General features: G+C 36.5%; 1 protein-coding gene across 1 annotated transcript in view; it reads left to right on the top strand.

Annotated features, from left to right (window-relative positions):
• Positions 1-25,917, top strand: part of LRP1B (LDL receptor related protein 1B) — a 2,049,143-nt gene that overhangs the window by 1,246,863 nt on the left and 776,363 nt on the right. The window contains exons 19-20 of the mRNA XM_043488135.1: positions 2,120-2,200; positions 3,352-3,513. Coding sequence (XP_043344070.1) covers positions 2,120-2,200; positions 3,352-3,513 — 243 coding nt within the window. The remainder of the gene's footprint in view (positions 1-2,119; positions 2,201-3,351; positions 3,514-25,917) is intronic.

Genomic DNA, 25,917 nt, shown 5'->3' with positions numbered 1-25,917 from the left:
AAAAGACAGAGGAGTGGTTGGTTCCCCAATGGTTGGGAGATCCTCCCACTCATTAGCATATGAATTCACCTAGCTGGCAAAAAATAGCCACACCACATTCCATGGCCACTGCACTCTCCTCTCTGATGGCCCACACCCTGTGGAGTGTGCTTCTCTCTGAATAGGAACAAATCCACCTCTTACCTAACTTTGTGTCTCTAACTGAATTTTTGCAATGAGACATCAGATCCTGAGCTTCATTAGGTCCTGAAGCCAGACATGATGGGTTTTGGCTAGGCTCAAGTCCCGGGAGAGAAGAGTTGAAGGACGGGAGGAAAAAGCAGTGGGAAAAAACATGCCAAGGAATCCCTTTCACAACCTGCCAGAAAATCTGCTGAATATGTGACCTGTGCTCACAGTTTTCATTGGCCTGATCCTTGGCACAAAAGAAGATTATGGACAGAAGAATCCCCACCTGCTTGGGCAATGGCTACTGGGTTCCAGATAGTGGAGCCTTTGGGACACACTGAGGAGGTGCCCCTGCCAGAGTCCCTCAGTTGCACCCACTGCTGCTCCTCTGTTAGTGGGGGGGTTCGAGGAAATAAGAAATGAGAGATTTTAGGGAAATTAAGATTTTGTTAGGCATATGTCCTTCCAGCCATAGGAGTGAGGACCTCCTACCTTAACCAGAGGTCTTCTGGAATCCGAGACTGAGCCGCGTGAGCTTTCTGCTGAGTTTGTTTCTCGCCGTCCCAGTTTCTAGTACACTGGGCTTCTTGTCACTTCCCCTGTGCCGGGTCTTCTTCCTGTTCGGCATCAGCCGCTGGAGTTTCTTTTGCTGAGTTGGACTCCTGCTGTGAATGGCCTCCTCCTCATGGGGGCAAGAGGAGGTAGTTTCAGCCAGGTTAAATTTGACAAACGGCACCATGTATGTGGGGGGAGTGTGTAATTTCCTTGGTTCTGTCTTGTCACAACAAAAATTTGAAGCGACATACAGGCCAGCATTACAGCCCTCAATCAGGCCAGTGCTACAGCTCCGTTTTATTTAGAAAGTAAAGGAAAATACATTCTTGAAGCATGAGGGCATGCCGACGCAAAAGACGTTAAGAGAACTGAGGCCCCTCTTTTTATATGCTTTCTCTCCTCCCCCTGAGCCTGCCCTATGTAAATTGGCCTGTTTGTTTTACCTGAGGGTCTCACTCTGGTCCTCAGACCTTCCTTTGTTCTATTTTTGCAGGCTTTTCCCTTCCTTGTCTTTTAGCCACCGCCATTTTGGACTTCCTTTTCCTATTTTAACTACCTAACATGTATGATAGCAACTAAACTGAGTTTTTTGTTTGTGTTTGTTTCCTTACTCTCAACTTAAGATATTGACATGATTCAGGCAAAGTTGGATTTAACTTTTCTACTTAAGCTCTCTATGTTCAGAAAAAGCCTTGTAGCTTATCCCTTTTTCAGAGGATCTTCCCAACCCAAGAATTGAACCAGGGTCTCCTGCACTACAGGCAGATTCTTTACCAGCTGAGCTACCAAGGAAGCCTGCTTTAAAATACATATGTCACTTTGCAGTGCAGTAGTATAGAGCTCTATGCAGCTGTTCTTCACTGAGAGAAGGTTGAGTTCCTTGGTGTGGGAGAATTAACATCTTTTCATTTTTCTTGCAGTATAATGAATCTAAACAGTCCTTCATTATGTGATTTTCCTTGGCTTTTAGTCACTGAAATGTATTCCTAGAAAAGATAATAAAATTATGCATATCCTGTGTCCTCAAATAGTTACTGTCACTGTATTTGCTTATCTAATGTTTCCTCTGTGGATTGTGTGGAAGTGAGGGGTAGAGATCTGATCACATTAGCAAATAGAAAACAAATGAACTCAAACACAACCACACATTAACATAATGATAGAACTGAGTGAAGAAAAGTCAGAAGTTTGCAAAGTCCAGCATTTTTTGGACACAGGATATGCATACTTTAAATAACTTTTGTAGGAGTATATTTCTGTGACCAAAATAAAGGAAAATCACTTGATGAAGGACTGTTTAGATTCATTATACTGCAAAAAAAAAAAAAAAAAATTAACAGATGTCAAACATAATCAGTAACATCTTTCCTATTGGATGTTTTTATATCTTTCACAGAATTTCCAACTTGTGAACCACTAACTCAGTTTATATGCAAAAGTGGAAGATGCATTAGCAGCACGTGGCACTGCGACTCTGGCAAGTACCAAATGGTCACTAGATGCACTGATTTGATTGGAGGCCGGCTGGCTGCGCAGCTTCACCTCTTTCAGAGGTGGTTCGTAGGGGAAGTTTGCCACGTCCGGCAAAATGGCTGAGACGAGTGGTGAGAGAGCAGCTGGCCTGTCGATGGGGATTAGCATTAAGGACAATGGAGCTCAATAGCCGTCCCTTGGGGCTATCTATGATGGGGATTTGTTTTCAGATATTATGCTGGATCTAGTCTAAGTCTACAAACAAGACATGAAGGGAACAATTGAGGAAATATCCTGGACAATTCAGGTTCCTCAAAGCATTGATGTAAAATGCTCTGTACTGTCAGGATGGAGTAGTTTATAAATTATTATGGAATATCCAGATGATCTCAACTCTGTCACCTTGGCTTTTTATGTACAAATGATATTTTTTCTTCACTCAGTTCTATCATTATGTTAAATTATGCCAAATACAGGTAAATGAATTATACATAAATCGATGCAACTTCAGTCATTGATTTGAATTTAATCTGTTTTCACTTCACATTCCTCTTGCTTCCCTCCTGCAGCAATTGTTAATACAGAATATAAATCATTGCTAATGATAGCATACAAACAATTTCCTGATGTAAATACATACTTAAGAACCAGTGGTGTAAGGATACACTGTGAGCCCTCATGTGGGAGAATGGAGAAAAGGGATATGAATTAAAGATAGTTATAAACACTAGGGCATAGAGGTTATAGGTCTAAATAGTAATTATCCAACAATAATTATATCACAAGCTGTATCATTTCAGGAAATTCCTACAATCATCATTGTCTTCCCCACTTTATAATTATTTCATGTTGTATAGTTTAATCCAGTCAGTGGTTAGTCATTTCTGAGTGAAATAGAAATTAAGCTTCAAAATCCAAAGTGAAGGATGTTTTCCCCTTTAATTTAGTAGTTGGCATTCAATCAGAAACAAAGCAATATAAAAATGGAAATAATTTTCCCACTGCTCATGGGAAATATTGATGATTGACTTATCATTCCTTTTTTCAATAACAGAAGAAAGCACTCAATACCAAAAAGAAATGTTAAGTATTTCATGAGAAAATGTTTCTCCATGGACCATTTTTCACCACCTGGCTGTTGATGCTTCTTTTCAGATGATGACTGTGGGGATGGGAGTGATGAGGTTGGCTGTGTACATTCCTGCCTTGATAACCAGTTCAGTTGTTCCAGTGGCAGATGTATCCCAGGCCATTGGGCCTGTGATGGTGACAATGACTGTGGAGACTTCAGTGATGAAATCAATTGCACCAGAGAAGGTTAGTAATTTTGTGACCCAATATCAATTTTATATTGATATATAATATTTGGAGTATTTTAGAGTGAAATCACAGAAAAATTAATTTCTTATCACAAAAAAATGTAAGTGGAACTGTATAAAATAATTTGTTGATCTCTTTTTTCTTTCTTTCCCCTGGTTTCTCAATCTCAATTCCTTCTTATACTTCGACACCTTTTTTCTGTGATCTTTACTTCCTATTTCATTAGATGCTTTACTTTAATTTGATGCTTTACTTCTCTTTTAATCCCCTCCAACTTCTAAATTGACGAAACCCAAACCTTTTTCCCAAAGTGTGTGTGTGTGGGGGGAGAATCAAGAAAGGCATAATTTTCATTTTATTTTCGCATCAAATTTGTTTCCGAAGGCTGGTAATCATCCCTTATTAAATGTTGAGGTATTCCAACTGATTGACCTTCTGGAATGGAAGTAAAGAGAGAAAGGATATCACGACCATGGCTCCCAGCAAATCCATGGGCAACCTGATCTTGTTATTTGCATGGGTAACTCAGGAAAATTTGATCAGCCACAGGACATGTTCATGAATTACAAATCATGTTGGAAATATCACAGAAAAATTGTTAGCCTGTCATAAATTCATACAGCAATAACATTTTAACTAGAGGCTTTCTTTTTTGACTAAGAAATTAAAATGATATTTTAAATTAATTCTTTCATTTATTCCAAAAATATTTATTGAGAAGTTTTCACATGCCAGACTGTGCTTGGACTAAAAGATAGATTAAAGAATGAAAAAACATCGTCACTGTTCAGTTTTTAAAATCTAGCCTGCAAACAGACAACAAAGTGTGATCATGAGAAATCATTTTCAAAGTGTTTTCCAAGGAGATTTATTTCTCTTCTGCAAATATTTGACAACCTATAAAATAGAAAATTTCTAAAGTATTTTCTCTGACATGCATTCCTTTTGTCTTTCCTTTGTTTTTCTTTCTTCGTCCCTTTCTTTCTCTGTCACTCTCTCTGTCTCTCTCTCTCTTCCTTAATTTCTTTCAATTGTAAGTACTGGAAACAGTGGCAGTTAGGGGAATTATCTACATAATGCTAGGTTCTTAAAGGAATAAATCTTTTTGGTGAATTGCCTAAGTGATTTTATTAAAAGAGATATTGTCTGATTTTGATTCTCCCTGTATGACCTGGATTATAATAGTCAAGGCATAACACAAATATGTCACATAGGAGCCATGAAGCAATGAAACACAGGTGCTCATGGTCAGTGGTCTTAACACGATTCATGTCTTTCCTGACAGAGGACAACCCAGAAGCTATAATGAAAACAGAAAATGACTAAGAAAATGTTTGTAACAGTATCTTATGAAATTTAACATGAACATATTTGAATTTAATTTTGCTTCAAAATCGAGAGGAAGGATAAATCTCTCCCCCCACCCCAACTCTTTACCTCTATCTCATTCTTGTCTCTTTTTCCTCTCTCATTTTAGTTGGTCCACTAGTACATATGAACTAGAACTTTTTCTTATCACTAATCTAGAGTGGAAAAAGGAAAGGTATATAAAAGATATTTTTCCTCTTTTTCTTTGTATATTTGAAACAGTCATCTGGGGTGTGGTTAACATTTCATTAATAAATTGGACTTTGAATGCATACTACATTTTCCCTCACCTCACAGATGTCTCTTTAGGCTCTTCATGAGGTGTACATCTGTGACCTGCTGGCACTGCCCCATGATGTGCTGTGAAAGATAAATTGCCCCGATGTTAATTTGCTTTCATCTCAGAAGTGAGATTCCATCCCTCTTTTCTGTGTGTATGTATCTCTAAGTTAAAATGATCATTGCACATTAAAACGTTTTGGAGAGATTGCTTTAGTTTTATGAGTATTCAAGGCGAGTGGTACATCCCCTTATAGGCTCTCTAGACAGTTATTTGGGTTTGGATTATAGAATCAATGCCTAGTTAATGTTAATGACCTTATTCTTAAGAACACCTCAATTTTGCTAATATATTACTGTAAAGGAAATACCGTCAATGTGAATACCATGAGTTTCTTATATGATTACAGTAATACACTGAGGATATGATTCAGATAATCCACATGATTTTTGGCCATGTTTCAAGGAAAGAATGAGAAGAACTTCCTGAACTAATTTACATTTAACTTATTGTAAATTGTACTAAGATTCTCTTGTCAAAAATTCTACTTGGTGAATACAGGTTGTAGGCGTTGAGGACAGGCAGCATTCTGGGATGACTTTCATGTAAGACAATCCAGAGTATTTCAAAGGGCATTTAAATATTTTTATCCGTCATTATTTTATGTATTTTGATATGGAAGTTGTAAAATAATCATGACATATAGAATTGTTAGCACTGATCAGGAAGGCCATTTTGCACATGGAGGATTTGTGAGGCCATTGCCAAGGTAAAATAGAAATTTGATGCAATTAGTCATATAATTCAGTCCCAGAACCTGCTGTGGAAGAAAAGAACAGGGGATTCTGGCTTGAGTTTCAGGACTGGCTGTCAAAACTGATCAAATCCACCATATAATTGCTCAGCACTTTGCTTTACACTGCCTGTGTAAGTAGCAATTGGTGCAGTTTCTCTCAACTCAAACTGTTTTCAAAAGGACAGAAAATACTCTTGAATTAGACTTTAATAGTGAAGGAGCAGGAGATACCAAGAGATGAACATTCCATATATAATCTCTATTTCAGCAAATTCCTGAGTTTAAGTTCAATTCATATTCTCTCTGATACCACTTTCAAGAAAATAATTTCTATAGTGATGGTTATTTTTTTTATCATTAATATGATTAATATATGGGGAAAGTGTTAATGTCGATCTCTCTGAGATTAATGTTCACTCATCTCTTTCTTCCTTCATATTGTGCTGCTCTTTTCCTCTCTTCCAAACTCCCTGGGGGGCTTCCCAGATGGTGCTAGTGGTAAAGCATTTGCCTGCCAATGCAGGAGACATGGGTTCAATCCCTAGCTTGGAAGATCCCCTGGAGAAGGAAATGGCAACCCACTCCAGTATTCTTGCCTGGAAAAATTCCATGGACAACCTGATGGGCTATGGTCCATGGGGTTGCAAAGAGTCAGACATGACTGAATGACTGAGCCCACAGGAAAGAAAATACACATCTTTACAAATCACTACTCAGGAACACACACAGTCTACAAGCTTAAGTAGAATACAAACAATCCGTAGCACATAGATTCCTTCCTTTGTTTCAGTGCTTCTTTGTCATTGATTTAGCCCTGGTTTCTTTTTGATTCTGAATCCTTTGATTGGTACATATATCTATGATTACCCTTTTGTAGCTACTGGGTGAATAGTTTTTCCAAGTGGAAACTTAAGTAAGGCAGGGCCTTCAAAGAATGTTATGATAGAACTTTTTCTAGAGGCTCAATCCTGGCCATTTATTAAGTTTTGAAAGGTTTTTGTTAAAAAATGGTTTTACCTGCAAGTATTTCAAGAATAAAGGTAAAATGAGAATTTCATCTTTTTCTTGCAAGTCATTACCTCTCTGGCTGTATCATTTTAAGAGATAGAGACAGACAAACAGACACTGGACATGTCACATCTATAAAATACCAAATTGTAGAATTAATCTTATCTCATTGTTGACAGCTTAATTCATTTGAGCTATGTAAACCTTCATTCTTACACTCTTTCTAGAAATTGTCTCAAGCATATTTCACACAGGAATAAGGCATTTCTAAAGTTAACATAGGAAAATTATGCAGTCTCTTTAGAAAGTTATTCTTCCAGATCAATTATTATAAAAAATGTTATAAGTAATTTCAACATGTACTTAATGGAGAAGGGAACATGTTTTCTCTAGAATAGATTTGCCTAGATTTTGTAATTTCTTCCAAATGGAACCTAAATATTCATCAAATATCTGGATTTTTCTTTATTTGAGGAAATCTTTGACCCTGATTTATAGTCATTGTTCTTTAATGCCTTCTGTTTGGCTGTATATAAAGGAAGTATTTACCACCTACTGCATTAAGTGAATGAACTGATTGATGCTGAAATGTATGATCTCTTATTTACATCACAAATACAAATTAAATGCAAATTTATGGTTTAGTCTGTATTAACCTTCAATTTTGATTTATTATAGTCTTTATTTATTTATTATAAATATTCTTTAACAAGTTCCAAAATCCATTAGTGAGTAGAGCATATAATAGTCTTAGTGTGCATACTCACACATACTTCTCTTCTTTTGCTTTAACTGTTTTGCTTATGTTCTTTTGCTTTAACTGTTTTAATGTTGTTTCTGCTTTGGAAACTTCCTTTTCTTTTGAGCTTCATCATCATTCATTCATTCATGCATTTATTCATTTACCTCATTATATTCTTGTTCCCAGTTTAAGGAGGGAACATAGTAATTGTATCTTTGTAGTTTCATAGTCAGATGCATTAAATGACATTTAGTGAGTGTTTAGTAAATAATTATTGAGTGAAAGAATCTTTTTTTCTACCACAAAAATTGGTTATGTCTCAGAATCAACCCTTATTTGTTTCATCTTATACAGCTAGTAATTTCTTCTGTTTCCTCATCCTAGAGTTTATTCATGATGATATGCAAGGCTAGGTGCACGGATCTAATCATATACATTTCCTTAATATAGCGTAGTCACTTTCATTTATCCCATAAATCTTGGCAATTTTAGCCCAATATTTGAATAAAATAAAATAGATAGGATGTTTTCCTTATCTTTATTATTTTTTACTTCTTTTTTTAAATGTCCTCTATGTCCAATACATAGTAAGTTTCAGAAAGACAAGGAAAGTTTAAGTCTGTTTTGTATGTATAATTTAACAGTGAGTGCCAGTGAGGAGATTCCATTATGGTAATATGGGGTGAAGGAGAGGAATTAACCTATGTTGGCCTCCCACAAATTGTCAGACACTCTTATGTTTGTTATTCCATTTAATGCTTAGAATAAGGATTATTCAGAGAGGTTAAGACCCTTACCTAGGATTACACAGCTGGAGTTTCAGGGTTTCACAGTTGGCATTTCAAAGGCTGACTGTTCTTTATCCCTGTGTCTAGCTGTCTGCTTCTGCAGCTATAGAGTATAACTCTATTTTTTTCGAACTCTCTATGAAGTAACATTTGTACATCCTCAAAAATACTTTCCTTGTCTTTCTGAAACTTACAAGGTAGAAGAGGTAGAAGAAATTACAAGATGTATAAGATGAATAATTCCTACCTTGTTCTTAAGTGCATACTCATTATCACTTGATGAAAAAGAGAAACCTTTTTACTTATTATAGGTCATTGCAATGAAATTTTCCAAAAAGCACTAGAAGGGACCTGGGCCATTACATGAAATCATCACAAGAAGTACATTTGTCTTTTTTTGTCTGTTTGTTTCTAGCCTCCATCCCCCTCGCTGCCCCCTCCCTCCTCCACACAGTCCTCCTTGATAGAGTGGATTCTGGGACTTTGTCATTGGAATAGCTGTGGACATTCCAATATAGTGTTTTCAGTCACCCAAGACTAGGTTTCTCTGCCATAAAAGTTTTACTTTATAGACTCAAAAATTCTAACAAGCTAAAAGAAAATGGAAAGATCATTTAGTTCAGTTTTGTTGTGCAGATGAGAAAAAACAAATTCAGCTAGATAAAATTATCTGTATGTGTATATAGCAATAACAGAAACTGATGCTACTTTCTAGAAGAAGCTAATAATGTTTTAAGTTAGAAATGTTGAAATTGAGCCCTTTGCTACATAAAGACATTTTCAGGAGAGATTTTTGAATTCAAATGGTGATGCCAAGTTCTTAGTGGAAAATCCAGAAAATTCTGGCAGTTCTGCCAACCAAAAAGCCATGATATCCTGTCGGGGAGATTGAATCCTCTCAGAGCACTGCAGCTATCAAACTTGCTGCTGCTGCTGCTAAGTCGCTTCAGTTATGTCCGACTCTGTGCGACCCCGTAGAGGGCAGCCCACCAGGCGCCCCCGTCCCTGGGATTCTCAAGGCAAGAACACTGGAGTGGGTTGCCATTTCCTTCTCCAATGTGTGAAAGTGAAAAGTGAAAGTGAAGCTGCTCACTCATGTCCAACTCGTAGCGACCCGATGGACTGCAGCCCACCAGGCTCCTCCGTCCATGGGATTTTCCAGGCAAGAGTACTGGAGTGGGGTGCCATTTCCTTCTCCAATCAAACTTGATGTTTAGCTAAAGACTTTGGGTTACTCATTTAAGCATAAAGAGAATGGAAATTAAAACCAATATCTTTTGACTTCTTGTCTACATCAAATACATAGTAAGTTTCAGAAATATAAGAAAAGTGTTTTTTTTGTGCCACAATTTAATCTTAAACACACAGGAACTAAAGTATCAGTAAATACTGTACACAGTCACCTGTCTTGTTTTTCTTTCATGAAAATATACTTCAATACACTTTTACTAGAACACACAATCAAAAAGAATAGCTATTATTTCTCAGGCACTGAGCTTTCCTGACAATTAAATATTGAATTTGAATTTGGGGATGATCAAATTATGTTATGGATTTTCCAGATTCATATAAACTTCTGTCCTAATATTTTTAAATGCTCTCTTTTAATGAAAATATGGATTGCTACCTGATAAAAATGCAATTTAAAGCAAATTTAAATGTCATCTAGTTTTAGAGAGGTATAGTGTGTGTTTTCAATGAGATACAACTTTTCTGGCTTAACTTTATTCTCTCACAGATTGATTTATTTTGCTTAGAAACTGTTAACACTGAGGTATCAAAACAATGTTAATTATTAATGGATTTTATCCATAGGAAACCTCTTTTTTGTTTTCTAGGACAAACTAGCTCTTTAAAGGTCATTTTAACTTTGGTACTATAGACAACTTTTACACCAAAAACAAAGAAAACTCAAGACTTTTGAATCAATTAATAGCAAAGACTGTTTTGAGAATCTGTAATGTTCCTAGCAATGTGATTATCAAGAAAAGTAAAAGGTATCAGCTAAATATAGTTTTAAAAAGAAAATCTTAGGAAAAAAATGGTTCCTAAAAATGGAAAGAAGCCAGTTATCTTCATTTTTACTTTTCAAAAAATTAGTAATAGGTCTAAACTTATTCCTAGATAAGTTTAGCTTCTGCATTAAGACTAAATTATGTACTTTGACACTAAACAAAGTAACAACTCATTTTATTTTTGCAGAAATAATTAATAAAGGCAATAGGTAACAGGAAGACCTGATTTTAATGAAAAATGTTAGCCTGTTTCCAACTCTTTTAACAGAGCTGAACCATAAGAGCAAGAGTAAATTAATTTCTGCAGCCTTTAAATTCTGCTTCCTTCTTCTTAAATTGTGGTTAATGATCAGTGAATTGATAGGACTTGAGGAATTCAGCAGAAAACACGCACACAAGTAAACAGAAAAGAGACAAAAGACATATATAATGTACAAGATAATTAATTCACCTCTCAATAATTGAGTTGTACTCAAGCTTTTGTGAGACTAAAGTAAGCAATAGAATAAAGCTTTGCCTTTTTCCCATTTAAAAAAAATAGTTGGTAATTAGCTCCTTTCAGAGCCTATGTGAGCTGTCAGCTTTTATTGCTTTATTTATGTGATGTATCAGTTCAGTTTGCACTTGTATTATATCCTGAAATGCAATGACCAGATTCATCTACTTTTTGTGAGGCAATTTATTTCATGCTGGGTATTTGTGTACACACAGGCTTTCTAAGGAAAATTAACTGTCATTGTCTGAATCCCAAACTTTTCTACAGATGACTTTGTTACATAACATAATCTACTTAATCTACCATGGCCTTGCTGGTATGGAGTACTTCACGGGTATGCATATCTTTCAGTACAGCATGCTGCTACATTCATATGTATACACTTACTGGGATGTTCTAGAAATCATAAGCAGAATTTAGAACATTTTAAAACACAGGTCAGCAAATCTTTTCTGCAGAGTCCTGTAGTAAAATATTTTAGATTTTTGCCTATTTCAGCTATCCAGCTCCACTGTTTTAGCACCAGAGAAGCCATATACTATTTCTCTACAAATGATTATGACTGTGGGCTTCCCTGGCTGCTCAGTGGTAAAGAATCTGTCTGCAATGCATACGTTGTAGGAAGCGCAGGTTCAATGCCTGGATGGGGAAGATCCTCTGGAGAAGAGCATGGCAACCCACTCCAGTATTCTTGCCAGGAGAATTCCATGGACAGAGGAGCCTGGCAGGCTTCAGTCCATAGGATTGCAAAGAGTCGGACACTACTGAAGCGACTTAGCATGCACGTACACACAGTTATGACTGTGTTGTAATAAAACTTTACTTACAAAAAGAGGTAGTGGACCCGAATTGGTCTGCAGGTCATAGTTTGTTGACTCTTTCTTTAAAATTCAAGTAGAGACACATCCTAAAGGAATTATAATCCTGAGTGTTTCATAAAATATCAAACTTATTATGAGACAAGGCAGAAAATAATGGGGACAAGAAAAGGCCAAAATAAGGAAGAGATAATGACTTTAAAATTTTACTCCCTGGTATTTCCTCCAACATTTATCTCATGTATTAGCTTCTACATATTCTTTCTACATAATGATGTTCTATACTATTTTAAAATATAAAGTTAAATAATGTCATATCTTTCCAGTAAGTATTTGAATTCTACTGCAAACCAGTCATATATCTAAGCCAAGAAGTAAATTCCTAACATGGAATATTCATGTTGTAATCTGTTTTACTTCATATTTGATATCTAAAATGTCTGTTAAAGTGAATGGTTAATTTCAGCAATGAATGGAAAAATAGATTTCTCAGTTACATAGCCAACTCAACTCATTGTTTACTTATACTGATATTGTAGAAGTTCATCATCCCTATGGTATATTGCATTTTAAATAATATATTCAGGGTAGAATTCTAGATACCAAACTTTACATTTTTAATGAACTAAAAACAGTGCTTTATTTTACATACATTTCACATAAACACTTTAATTTCCTGGAAGATATTTTATAACATATATTGTTTCAGTATTTTTTCATTATTTTTTGTCTCTATGTGCCTGTATATTTTAATACTAGAAATAGTTTAGTGTTATAATAATTGAATTTATGCCTAGATATCCACACATTTTTTCCATTTCCCTCTATTCAACTTTTCTAATTATCTAGACAGTAAAGCACCAGAGACTTGAAATCTGGTCTCTTTATTATTAAATTTTTCATTAAATCCCTTATGTTAATACATGGTTTAGATAGTCCCACCCAAATTCTTATCCAGATAATCTCCAGCAGGGACTACATATATGGGTAAAAAAGCTTTTTGGACTAGAAAGTCAAATACAGAAATCATGCCCTGGAAGTGTATTGGCATGGGAAGGTAGAAAGGGCCATGATATTATGATATTATGATAATCATGATAATTATGATATTATGTAATCATCTATAAGCTAGATGACAGGCAAGCAGTCATCAAGGTCCAATGGATGAGGACAAGTTGATTTCAAAGAGAGACCCCAAGTTTGACTTCATTATTAGTTCATATGAGAGATTGTAGTGCCACTGGGCAGGCAGTGGTCCCTGGAGAATTCATCCCACATTAGCTGGAGAAGAGCAGGACAGATACCCCCAACAGTCACAGTGCAGTTTCTAGTCAGGTAGGTAGGTAGATTTAAACAAGCACCAATTCCTAAGGATTTCTAGAAACCAAGGACAGCTTACCCACTTTAGGGAGTGGTTAAGGGTCCACTGAGACAGAAATAGGCCAAGCATATGTCCACACCCTGTTGGTAAATGAAATGAAACAACTGATAGGCTGCCACTCTGATTCTCAATAGTTTCAGGGCAGGTGAAGAATACCTAGGAATGTGTAGCCAACTGCTGCCATCGGTACAGGAATTATTAATACACAGTGAGTCACTGAAAAATCAGAAAGCAAGCAGGAATGAACACATGACGCTTATCAGATATGCGGGAAGCTTTGTGCACATAGTGCTCTTTTTTTCTTTTTTTAAACTTTTCAAAGCATATTATAACAAATTACAAGTTAAAGTATGTGTATGTGTTAGTCACTCAGTCATGTCTGACTCTTTGCGACCCCATGGGGTGTGTGGCCCAACAGGCTCCTCCGTCCATGTGATTTTCCAGGCAAGAATACCGGAGTGGGTTGCCATTTCCTTCTCCAAAGTTAAATTCCATTAAAACAAACAAAGTTTTTTTTTTTTTTCTCCTGGATCGGACTCACAATTTAAATAATTCACTAAATTCACAATATCGTTTTGACTATTTTCTCAGGAACGCTTAAACATTTCTTAAAAATCAAAAAAGTGTATTCTGAATAAGAAAAGCATAGTATAAATATAATTTTTGCAATCCTGATTTTCATTTTTTGCCTTATAGGAGAAGAAAAAGTCTTTTCTGTCTCTGTATAGTTGCTAGTCTTCTAACAGCAAATATTTAGTCACAATGAATTCACTTAAATATTGGGATAAATTCCACCATCAGTTGCCACATTTCCTCCAGAGTTATGCATTTATTTATTTATTAGATTCCCCCAAATTGTATGTTTAGTTTAAATAGCTTCAGGGCAAAAATACAATAAAATGCATTAGTTAAAATATAACCAGCATCAGCAACATGAAAACATAACAGTAAAACAGCATGAGTATATGCATATAAACATAGTCATCATTTTAACACTCCACTGGGACAAGCCGTATTACAAAGATAGATTGACTGCCAAGCCCTGAAGCTTAAGCAACTAGGGCTCTGGGGAACCTCAGACGCCTGGAACTCAGGTTAGAATGGCCATCACAGCCTCCTTAGAGGGATGCAACATTCCATCCAGGGGAAAATCAACAACTGTTAACAGAAGCTGATTTCATTTGGCAAGGGGGTTAAGAGAAAATAAAACTCCATGACTTTTTCTCTTTTTCTGGCAGAAGGGGTAGCATTTCTAAACAACAGCATAACAGACATTGAGAAATAGGTTTGGAATATTTTTTAATTTATTGTGAGAAGGTAGCATGAATTAAGGAGAGCAGTATGAAAGAGAAAGAGTGTGTGTGTGTGTGTGTGTGTGTGTGTGTAATAGTCTACATGACTTAGTATAAAGGCTGAGTGTTCCAGCAAACGAAATAGATACACATATATCTCCATATGTAGATCAATTGTAAATTTTTGGAATCCCAGCGATTTTTCCCTTTCTACTTATTGCCTAAATGCTCCCAAAGTGATGGATACTAACTACATATCTGAGCGTATCAGAATCTAGCCTCAGGTCTTTCCATGACCCCCATTGCCTTTGGGTTTAAATCCAAACCGTTTAGCATTGCATATAAAACCACTCAAGTTCTCTACTTTCCTCTCTAGCTTTCTCTTTTCTCCCTCCTCCCATCACACACAACACAGAATTTTATGAATGCTGCTGACTTCATTCAGAATATTTTTCATCACATTCCACTTTTACCTCTACCTGACTTTCAGTCATGACTTGGAACTCTTCTTTTCCTCCATCATGAGAATTTCTCCCCTGAGATCCCCAAGTCCAGGTTAGATTTCCCCTCTGCATGTTCTCATAGTGTTCTCTCCTAGTAAGTCACTAAGAATATATATGTGGAATCTACAAAAATGGTACAGATGGACCTATTTACAAAGCAGAAAGAGATACACAGATGCAGAGAAAAAAATGTATGGACACTAAGCGGGGAAAAGGAGGGTGGGATGAATTGGGAGCTTGGGATTGACATATATTCACTACTACAAATAAAATAGATTGCTAATGAGAACCTATTGTATGGCACAGGGAACGCGCTCCTCAATGTTCTGTGGTGACCTGTGTGCTAAGTTGATGACTTAAATCCAAAAAAAGAGGGGATATATGTATATCTATAACTGATTCATTTTTCTATACAGCAGAAACTAATACAACATTGTAAATCAACTGTGCTTCAATAAAATTTTTTTAAAAATCATGTAGGATATTGCTTTGCAACTACATACATCACCTATTTCCCTGCATGCAGACCATTTTATGATCTTTTCAAAGGCAGAAACTATGCCTTTCATTTTGTACCTAGACTCCAGAAAAAGCCATTTCTGGACATTTACTTTGTCTTCCTATTTTCACTTTTTCTTCCATACAGCAGCCAGTGAGAATTTAATAACAGAGATTAAATTATATCATCATCACTCCTCTGATTCAAAATCTCTAATTGAAAGATAGTTGTTGAGCTTATTGTACCATAGATGTTGATAAAGCCCTACAAGACCCAGCCTCTGCCTACCTCTCAGATAATTCACTAATCCACCCCTATTCACTTTCTTCTCCAACTATAAAACAAAATATATTTCTTGCTTTTGAGTTTTTGCATTTGTCATTCCCTTTGCCTACTATACTCTTTATCCTAATATGTGTGGCTGGCTCTTTCCCTTCATTTAGGTTTCATCTCAGATATCACCTTCTCAGAGAGGCGTCTCTGTTCTCCCTGTCATGATGTCTTCTATACCCAAGTCACTCATGGTAATCGTTAAATATGTACATAGTATATTTCTATGTCTTCCTTTATCTGGGAACATCATAAGATTGTACTTCCTGGAACCTTTGTGATTGAGTGGGACCATTATGACAGGGCCCAGCACAATGTGACTAGCAATGGCTAATGAATTGTGACTCAGAAGCAATGTATATTTTTTCCTATGCAGCACTGTGTGTGTGTATATGCTTAGTCATTCAGTCGAGTCCAACTCTTTGCAAACCCATGGACCCTGCCAGGCTCCTCTGTCCTTGGGATTCCCCGGGCAAGAATGCTGGAGTGGGCAGCCATTTCCTCTGGCAGGGGATCTTCCCAACCCAGGGACTGAACTCAGGTCTCCTGTAATGTAGATGGATTCTTTACCATCTGAGCCACCAGGGTATAACATTACTCTGATCCATTTTCTTATTGAACTTACTGCTTTCTAGATGAATCTAGTTTATGTCCTTGTATAATTGTGTTTTTAATGGGACAGTGGTAAAGAAAGAAGGCTCTAAAGTTTCATTGTTTGGGCTCAAATTTCATCCCTGCTGCTTATCATATGTATAACCACAGGCAAAGTTTCTGTTTCTGTGAAATGGTTTGCTCTCAGCAAGCAGTTCTATTTATTTATGTTTAATTAAATGACAAGGTGCAGCTAGGCAATCCTTTTTTTCTCAACCAAGTTTTAATCCAATTTTATATAATTTGAAGTATAAGTAAAATTGAATGTCATATAAACTACCATTTACATGGAAGGTATATGGAATGGATGAAAAATAAATAGGGAAGTGTGAAATTGGTCTCCACACTCCTTTTAGAGTCTTCCACAAGAGTCAAGGAAAGCTCTTGAGTGTCTTCCATGAGAGGAAAAAAAGTAGCACAAAGCATCATGTATGGTTTCTGAGATCTTTGATGAATTCCTAAAGTTTACCCATAAATCTCTTGAGTCTACAAACACCAGAATAAGAGATCCAATCCTAGATAAATATGTATTTTTTGAAATAAAATGAGAAAGTTATGGACCTTAATAGATGAAATGTAAGCAAGAAGGCAATCTAAAGGAGAATTGACTCACCGTTTAGATTTGAATGTTTTATAATGGTATATAATATTTCCTTCTCCAGATGATATATTCATTGTAAAGGTGCTGTAATGTGGCTATTTGTGATGCCTCTTAATAGATAATGTACCAGTTCACAAAGGTTTAGGTATGGATAGTTTATGGGAGAAAAAAAGAAAAGACAGAAGGAAAGAAAAGTCTCAGGGAAATATCACTTTTGTATTTAAATTTATAAGATAAATGTTTATTTAGAATAATAGAGTGAATGAGTGTATTCACTTATGAAGCACAAATGGATAAATCAAACAATACCAAGCAAAGCAAAGCAAATCAAAGGCAAATACAGTTTTAAAAGCCACAAACAGTAGCAGCATGCTCTCTCGCTTCACAGATTATGCTTTGATCTGTGTGGTCACAACTTTTTGTCAGCTGTAAATACCATTGAACTAAAATACTATGATTCTATATGTAAAGTTACCATATTCCTGGATCAGGAGAAGCAATCCATTCTCCACAAGCAGCAGTTTATATTTCACAAGTCTCTTTTTGAAATAGGTTTTTCTATTTAGATTTCTAAGTTTACATAATATTCTTGAGAATTTCCCATTAAGTCATTGAGTTAATTGTTGAGGAACATAACCCAAAAGAACTAGATCTTTGAAACCAAGTCCAAAATGTTTAAAAGAGGCACAGCATCACCCTCACAATAATTATTAGTGAAACATGCAATTCCTCCCATTAATACTGACATTTTTTAGTCAAAATTATCATTAAAAAAATAAGAGATGAGAGGAATTAATATATGGAATAGAATTTGGTATAGGTGATTTAATTTTATTTAGGCTAACAAAATGTTTCTAAAGTAGGTCATTTTAAATGTAAGATGTGTTATTTCTTCTCAAGATTGCTTTGTGTATTACTATTATGTTTATTTATGTAGCCCTCTGATCATTTACAGAAAGAATCTAAGTTATAACCTGGAAAATTTAAAGGCTATAAAGAGGACAGTCTCAAACAAAGGCAGGATGAGAATTAGTAATATAAATAAATCTGAGAGTGAGATCAGTCCAAGCAAATTCATATCATGAAAAATGATCCATAAATTTGGCACTAAATTTGAAAAAGCTATTGCAAACAGAGAGAGATGAATTTAGGGCTATTCACAAATATTCATAGAAATGACTCATAAAGAAGAAAAACTCATTCATACAAGAGTAAAATTAGTATTAATATTGAATCAAGAGTCAAATAAAATCTTTCCTACAGTTTCTCAGAAGTAGATTGAAAAACAAAATGGAATTAGCAGTTGCCATACTGCCCACCTCTACCAAGGAGAGAATATCCATTACAGGAAAAAAAAAAATATACTGTAAATGAGTATCTTTGTCTCTCCATTATAACAGGTGACCATTAATACAATTCAGCCCAGCTCTGTGTAAAACAGACAGTAGTTGTTACTTTGTGAGAGTGCTAACCTAAGAATCTTATGTTTTATGGATCTGGAAAAGCTAGCTTTTTATAGGAAATCTTTCAATTTTTAAAAAGGTCAATAGTACATTTACCAAATTAAACATACTGAGGCACAGATTCAATATGGGAGCTGCCAGTCTTCAACTCTTAATTTAAAGAATGTACAAAAAAAATCAATAGGCTATACCTTCCATCCTTTATTAATTATTTGGAATCACTGAGTGAAAATCACCTGAAGCTCATGTTATTTGTTGATCTCATATCACAAGTTATAAAATTCAGCTGAGCCAAAACTTGTTTAATTTTATTTTCATGGAAAGTTAAGTGCTAGGATAAATAACCAAAGGCCATTTGCGGTTGTATGGAAGTTGCTCCCTTCATCTCAGAATTACTTAGAGCGCTGAAAAAGCCTTCACATTTCATTTGACTTGTCCTCATTTTTTTCCTTGAATACAAAATCACAGAGTTTTCAAGTTGCCTTTTTAAAGACCCCAAGTTTGAAATTGTCACAACTGACTGTTTTTGAAAGCAGACTCAGCCTTCTTTAACACACTAATAGTTAACTCATGCTAAATAGGGCATTCTGCAGAAACTCAATTAAATATGGTAGGAAGTGGCTTTATCACATTCCATATATATTGTCTAAATGTACACACAGACTCTACCATCTTTATTGATTATGTCTTTGCACCCAAGTATTTCATTAAATTATGAAGATTCTCTATATACCAAGTCAAAATAATTTGGATGCCTAGGAAAATAGACAAAGAAAGTCTTTGTTTCTGAAAGAGACTTCAAGGCCAGTCTAAACTCTGCCCCTTCTCTTTAAATTATGTGTGATTATTATGTGTTCTTAGGAGTAGCTACTTTTGGAAATGAGGTTTTGGGTGAATTGGAACTCCTATTCTCTACCAACAGAACTTCCTTACTTTTACTTCAGTGGATATCATTTTTATCATTTTGTTGTTGTTGTCATTATTTTAGCATGACTAGTTTAAGAATACTTGAGAAGTAGAAGCCTGTCCATTTCATGCATCTTTAAAATACGGTATCACCTGACATAGGTTGCTGAAAGTCTAAATAAATAAAAATGTTAGTGATGAATTATTCAGTATATATCACATAAAATAGTAAAAAAAAATTGTAAGGAGAATAATCATTTGCACATATCCAATTTATTCCTCCCAATGACCCTGAGGGAGCTCTACTTTCCAGGTGAACAAATAGAGATCTCAAAAGATTAAGTGGCTGGCTCAGTGATAGAAGTGTTATTATTACCTTTGACCTTAACTCAGTCTAATCTTAACTCATAACCACATGATCCTATTAGCCTGAAACTGACTGACTGACAGATATTTCTTCAATGAAGATGGATGGGTTTATTTAGGGTCAGCAGAAAATTGCAATATAGTGTCTGCGACTGTTGTCAGCAATGTGCAAATGCTCACACGGGAAGGGAAGGAGAACACTTTCATAGAAAGGAAAAGAAATTTGGGAGGGCTGTAGTAAAACAAAAAAGGTCCAGGGATTTTCATTGGCTGAATTCTTTCCTGGAAAGAAATGTCTTTATTCTCCTATTGGGCTCTACTATTATTGCAGGATATAAGAGCTCTCCCTCTGGTCTCTCAACTGTATTTAACTGAGGATTCTATTTATTATTTTTTACATTTTCATCCTTTGATTAAGGTCTTTTTCTGAAAGCATAACTGATCAACAGTCAGGTTTTCTAGTTTCAGTGGCTTTTTGCCCTTCAGTGTCAGGAAGGCCCATTTCTGGATGTAGTGTCTCAGACTAGAAACATAAGGTCACATGTGAGTAACAGGAGGGTCAGGAGAGAGAATTTTTTTTTTTAATCTAAAGTCCATATGTTTTCAAGATCCTGGACATTGCAGATTATCTGAATCTTTATGTCAGCATCAAAGATATCATTGGAAAGTTGTGTCTTTAGATAACACCTGCCTCAGCATTCGGGGAAATCTTTACTTTCAGGTCACCGGATGGTGTGCACGTCCAGTTGGGGTTCAGAACCTTCATTAGGTTTGTCACGTGAATCCAAGAGTCTATTCCTTAAAGTATGGTGGCACAAGGGCTGGGTAACAGGACTTAGTATGGTCTTTCTGGTGAGGTTGAGGAGGATGCTTCTGGCAGTATCTTTTCCAGTAGCAAAATCTCTAAGTTACAAGTCTTTTTCTCCCAAGGGCACACTGTGAAATGACTGCTTTGCCAAAATATGGTTATTTTTAGTAAAAACAAGAAGTCCTTTGTAATACTAGAATATGTCTCCTTTTATCAGGTATGGATGAAATAAAAACAGGAATCAAATACATAGGGCAGCCTAGGACTATCTCGAAGGGTGAGAGTTTATGAATTCCAAAAAGGGTGGATCTGACATTTAAAAGGACCAATGGCAATGCTTTTGGCCAAGGTATTTAGACAACTTGTACAAATTTTGTTAGTTGGTAGCAATAAATGCTATAGTGTATTCAGCTAAGCATGAGGATTGAGGGTTGTAAGCATAGTGAAAGTGGCGAAAAACCACCCAAACATTACTGGTTTATCAAAGCATCTGGCCTTCAAAATGGATTCCCAGACTACTTTGAAGTTTGAGAGGAATTTCTCCAGATAGGGGTAATCTTTCCCGAAAAGAGAGCTTCCCTTGTGGCTCAGCTGGTAAAGAACCCACCTGCAATGTGGGAGACCTGTGTTCGATCCCTGGGTTGTGAAGATCCCCTGGAGAATGGAAAGTCTACCCACTCCAGTATTCTGGCCTGGAGAATTCCATGGACTGTATTGTCCATGGGGTGGCAAAGAGTTGGACATGACTGAACAACTTGCATTTTCACTTTCCTAAAAGACTTGCCAATGCACAAGATGTAAGAGATGCAGGTTCAGTCCCTGAGTTGGGAAGATCCTCTAGAGAAGGGCATGACAATCCACCCCAGTATTATTCCCTGGAGAATCCAATGGACAGAGAAGCCTAGTGAGTACAGTCCATAGGGTCGCAAAGAGTCAGACACAAATGAAGCAATTTAGGACAAAGAACGTTAGCTGAAGAAAATGCAGTAGCTGGTCTGTAGGGGAAGGCTTCAGTCCAGTGGGAAAATATGCAGACTGTGATGGAAACATATTTATATCCATGAGATGGAGGAAGTTTATGAAATCCATCTACTAGACTTTAAATGGTCCATTAGGCACTTTAAAATATCTCGAAGCAGTAGAAACAGTCTTCCACGGGGTGTACTTTGGACAACTAGGACAAGTGAGGTAGGCACTTTTTGCAGCCTTGTTAATGTTTCCCCAACAATATTTATTCATCATTTTGTCAATAGACCATTGGTTTGGTGTACGTACTGTGATGAGAAGTGGGTTTTTTTAGAGTTTCTGGTAGGACTGAGTTATTTGATCCAAACCATACCTTCCTCTTTTTTCCAAGCAAACAATTGTCAAATTTCCAATCTTGTTTCTTCTTTTATTGAATCCAATTTTGGGGCTTCTGTAGCCAGTTTTTTCTAAAGTATCATTTGAGGAAATATCCCTGCGGATAATGACAGAGGTTTGGCTGTTGTTGGTCCCTTTAAGGATAGGATTTCTTGTAGAAATATCAGCAAGGTGATTTCCCTTAATTTCCAGAGAGTCAAATTTAACATGCCCCAGAATCTTAATAACAGCTAAAATGACTGGTAAAATTACTGTGTTCAATAATTTTTGAACATAGGTACTGTTTTTAATTTTATTTCTGCTGGAAATAAGGAAGGAACATTGCTTCCACTGCATTCCAAAATCATGAGGTACTCTGAAAGCGTATCTCTATCAGCATAAACACTGGCCGTTTTGTCCTTGACTAAAGTACAAGCCCATGTAAGAGTAGGTAATTCAACGTACTGGGCCAAAGTAGCACTAGGTAAAGTTGCTGCCTTAACAATATCAAAAGGAGTTATAATAACATAATCAGCACGGGTGTTTGTCATTGTCACCTTTTAAATAAGAACCATCATTGAACCATGAGCAGTCAACATTATCCAATGGAGTTTCTTTCAGATCATTACATTACAGGGAGTCAGGAGGTTGTCTATCAACATTAACCAGTCATGAAGGACATTTTGGCGACAGAAGGGAGAAGAGTAGCCAGATTAAAGTTATTATCATGTAAAAGAGTTATGGAAGGACAGTTAACAAAGGGACATTTGGGGATATGAGGCAGCTAGCTGAGAAATGTTAAGTATGATAAAAATGTGGGAGGACTTCTACTTCATGACACACAAAGGTAATTAAAGGACATTCCACAATTTTCTCAGTGGCCTTAACCAAAAAGGCAGTGGCTGCAATGATTCTCAGGCAAGGGAGGTATCCATGTGCCACGGGGTCCAGTTGCTGGCTATAATACCCTATGGGCAGATGGTGGTCCCTGAGTTTTGGGGTGAGTACCCCAAAGTTATTCCCTTTCTTATCACATATAAAAGAGTAAAAGGTAATCCAATAATTGGGATGCCCAAAGACAGGTGGATTCATCAAGCTCTTCTTTAGAGCCTTGAAGGCTATGTCATCCAGTTTTTCCCACAAAATTGGGTGAGGCTGTTACTGTTGACAAAAACATAAGAAATTTGGTTTTAAAACATAAGAAATGTGGAATTCAATTTCAACAATAAGCAACTGGCCTAAGAAAACCTTGAAGTTGTCCTTAGTTTGGGATTTTAGGTGTCCTAAGTTCCATGAAGTGTATCTAGATCTAGGTGTAGCCCTTGTTCTGATACTGGATGGCCAAAATATTGAACCAGGGTTTGGGCAAACTATAATAGTTTTTCTTTGGCAACCTTAAGTCCCTTTAAGGCTAAAAGCTTTATTAAGTGGATGCTGCCTTCCTGAGAAAGAGGCTTGAGAAGGAGGGCAAAGGAGTAAATCACATATCACAGCAAAGTAAAACCCTTGGAGAACTTTATATCATTCATATCAGCCTTCAGGATTTGTAGAAAATAAGGACTCAATACAACTCTGAGGCATTACTGTCCAGGTGATTTATTTTTTCTTCTCAACCAAAGGCAAAGAAGTATTGGCTATCTTCATCAGCTAGAATACTAAAGAATGCACTGTGAAAGTTAGGGACAATGAAGAGCTTTATTCTGCTGGAAATGGATGATAGTACCCCATGAGAGGAATAATGAGGTATTGAAGGATAACAGTGTTGTTTACTACTCCACCTTTGGAACTTTGTTTTTCTCACTGGTAAAATGGAATGTTACAGGGGCTAGAGCAGTGATAATGAGGCCTTGAGCCTGTATTCTTCCATTATTGGCTTTATGCCTTGAAGGTTTACCTATAAGGTATTGATTAATTCTGGGAAGAAGTTTTGAGGATTCTGTTTTAAATTTTGATGGGATACTCTATGAATTTTGTAAACATCAGTTGGAGGTTTTGCCCTTAAAGAAAGTGGTAGCTGATTCAATAGGGACAAATGATCAATATTTCCAGAATCAGGTCTGGTACCATCAGAGACAGAACAAATAAAAGATGTAAAAGAATCACTTAATTTACTTGGTTGGTTCTTTGATGACACTGTCAATTTCTGGAATTATTTTCCCCTTTTGGAAGTAAGAAATTCTGGCATACTTGTATGAGAAGTTTCAGCCTGATAAATGGATAGGGGCTTGCTTACTTACAGCCAAATAAATGAATAGGTGGCTCAGTGGTAAAGAATCCACCTGCCAAGGCAGGAAACATGAGTTTGATGCCTGTTGGGAAGATCAACTGGAGAAGGAAATGGCAACCCGCTCCAGTATTTCTTGCCTGGGAAATCTTATGGACAGGGGAGCCTGGCAGGCTATATTAAATGGGGTCACAAAGAGGTGGACATGACGTAGAGACCACAAAACAACAAGAGGAACTAAGAAGAAAAGGGTGTGTATCTCTTAAAGGGCTAAACACAAGAGAATATGTTCAGAACTTCTTGAGGTTCATTAGAGATTCTCACTATTTGAGATATTTTATTACTCCAGAGCAGAGCTGTTTTATGGTGGTGAGTTTGAGATCTGAGAGTATGGTATCAAATAGGACTGGAAGATAGATTTCCTCTCATTGGAAAAATGTTTCTCCAAGGTAATAAAGAGGGAGGATTGGGAAGAAGCCCTCTAGTTCCAGAGAGACCCACCACTGAGAACTGTTGTATGTTGGAAAGCTGGTTAAGGGGTTTAAGGTATCTTCAGCGCTTACATTTGTAACAATCTATTTTCTAATGTCCTGGTTCTGTGCAATAATAACAAAAAACTAAAAGGACTTTGGTTTTGTCTAGGAAATTTCATTTGTTGGAATTGACAATTATAACAATTTTTATGGTCTTCCTTTGAGGAGATTCATATAGAGTAAAAGGAAGCCATTTTGTCAGATTGAATAAATCTGAAGTGAACATAGTTTCCCATTTCATCCCATCAACTAAAAAAGATGCACAATGTGAGAGTTGCAAATTAAGTTTTGTTTGGGACAAAATGAGGACTGCAGCCTGGAAGACAGGATTTCAGCTCTGAGAGACTACTCCAAAGAGGCATTGGGGGAGGTCAATATATAATATTTTGGTGAAGGGGGCATTCAATGCATTCAAGCACATATTTTAATAAATATTTTCTGCTAGTCATGAGGAAAGAATGAAGGTATGGAACCAAAGCAAAAACAATACTCATTTGTGGATGTGATTGGTAATAGAAGCAAGGTCCAAGGCTGTAAAGAGCAATATTCATAGGAACCTGGAATTCTAGGTCCATGTATCAAGGCAAATGGGAAGTGTCAAACAAGAGATGGCAAGAGTGAACGTCGACATTCTAGGAATCAGTGAACTAAAATGGACTAGAATGGGTGATTTTAACTCAGATGGCCATTATATCTACTACTGTGGGCAGGAATCCCTTAGAAGAAATGGAGTAGCCATCATGGTCAACAAGAGAGTCCGAAATGCACTACTTGGATGCAATCTCAAAAATGACAGAATGATCTCTGTTCGTTTCCAAGGCAAACCATTCAATATCATGGTAATCCAAGCCTATGCTCCAACCAGTAATGCTGAAGAAGCTGAAGTTGAATGGTTCTATGAAGACCTACAAGACCTTTTAGAACTTGCACCCAAAAAAGATGTCCTTTTCATTATAGGGGACTGGGATGCAAAAGTAGGAAATCAAGAAACACCAGAAGTAACAGGCAAATTTAGCCTTGGAGTACAGAATGAAGCAGGGTGAAGACTAATAGAATTTTGCAAAGAGAACACACTGGTCACAGCAAACACCCTCTTCCAACAGCACAAGAGAAGACTCTACAAGAAGGTCAACACTGAAATCAGATTGATCATATTCTTTGCAGCCAAAGATGAAGAAGCTCTATACAGTCA

Source organism: Cervus canadensis, chromosome 15, assembly GCF_019320065.1.
Source record: "Cervus canadensis isolate Bull #8, Minnesota chromosome 15, ASM1932006v1, whole genome shotgun sequence".
NCBI lineage: Eukaryota > Metazoa > Chordata > Mammalia > Artiodactyla > Cervidae > Cervus > Cervus canadensis.
The sequence above is the reverse complement of the archived record's forward strand: the minus strand, read 5'-3'. Positions and strand labels throughout refer to the sequence as shown.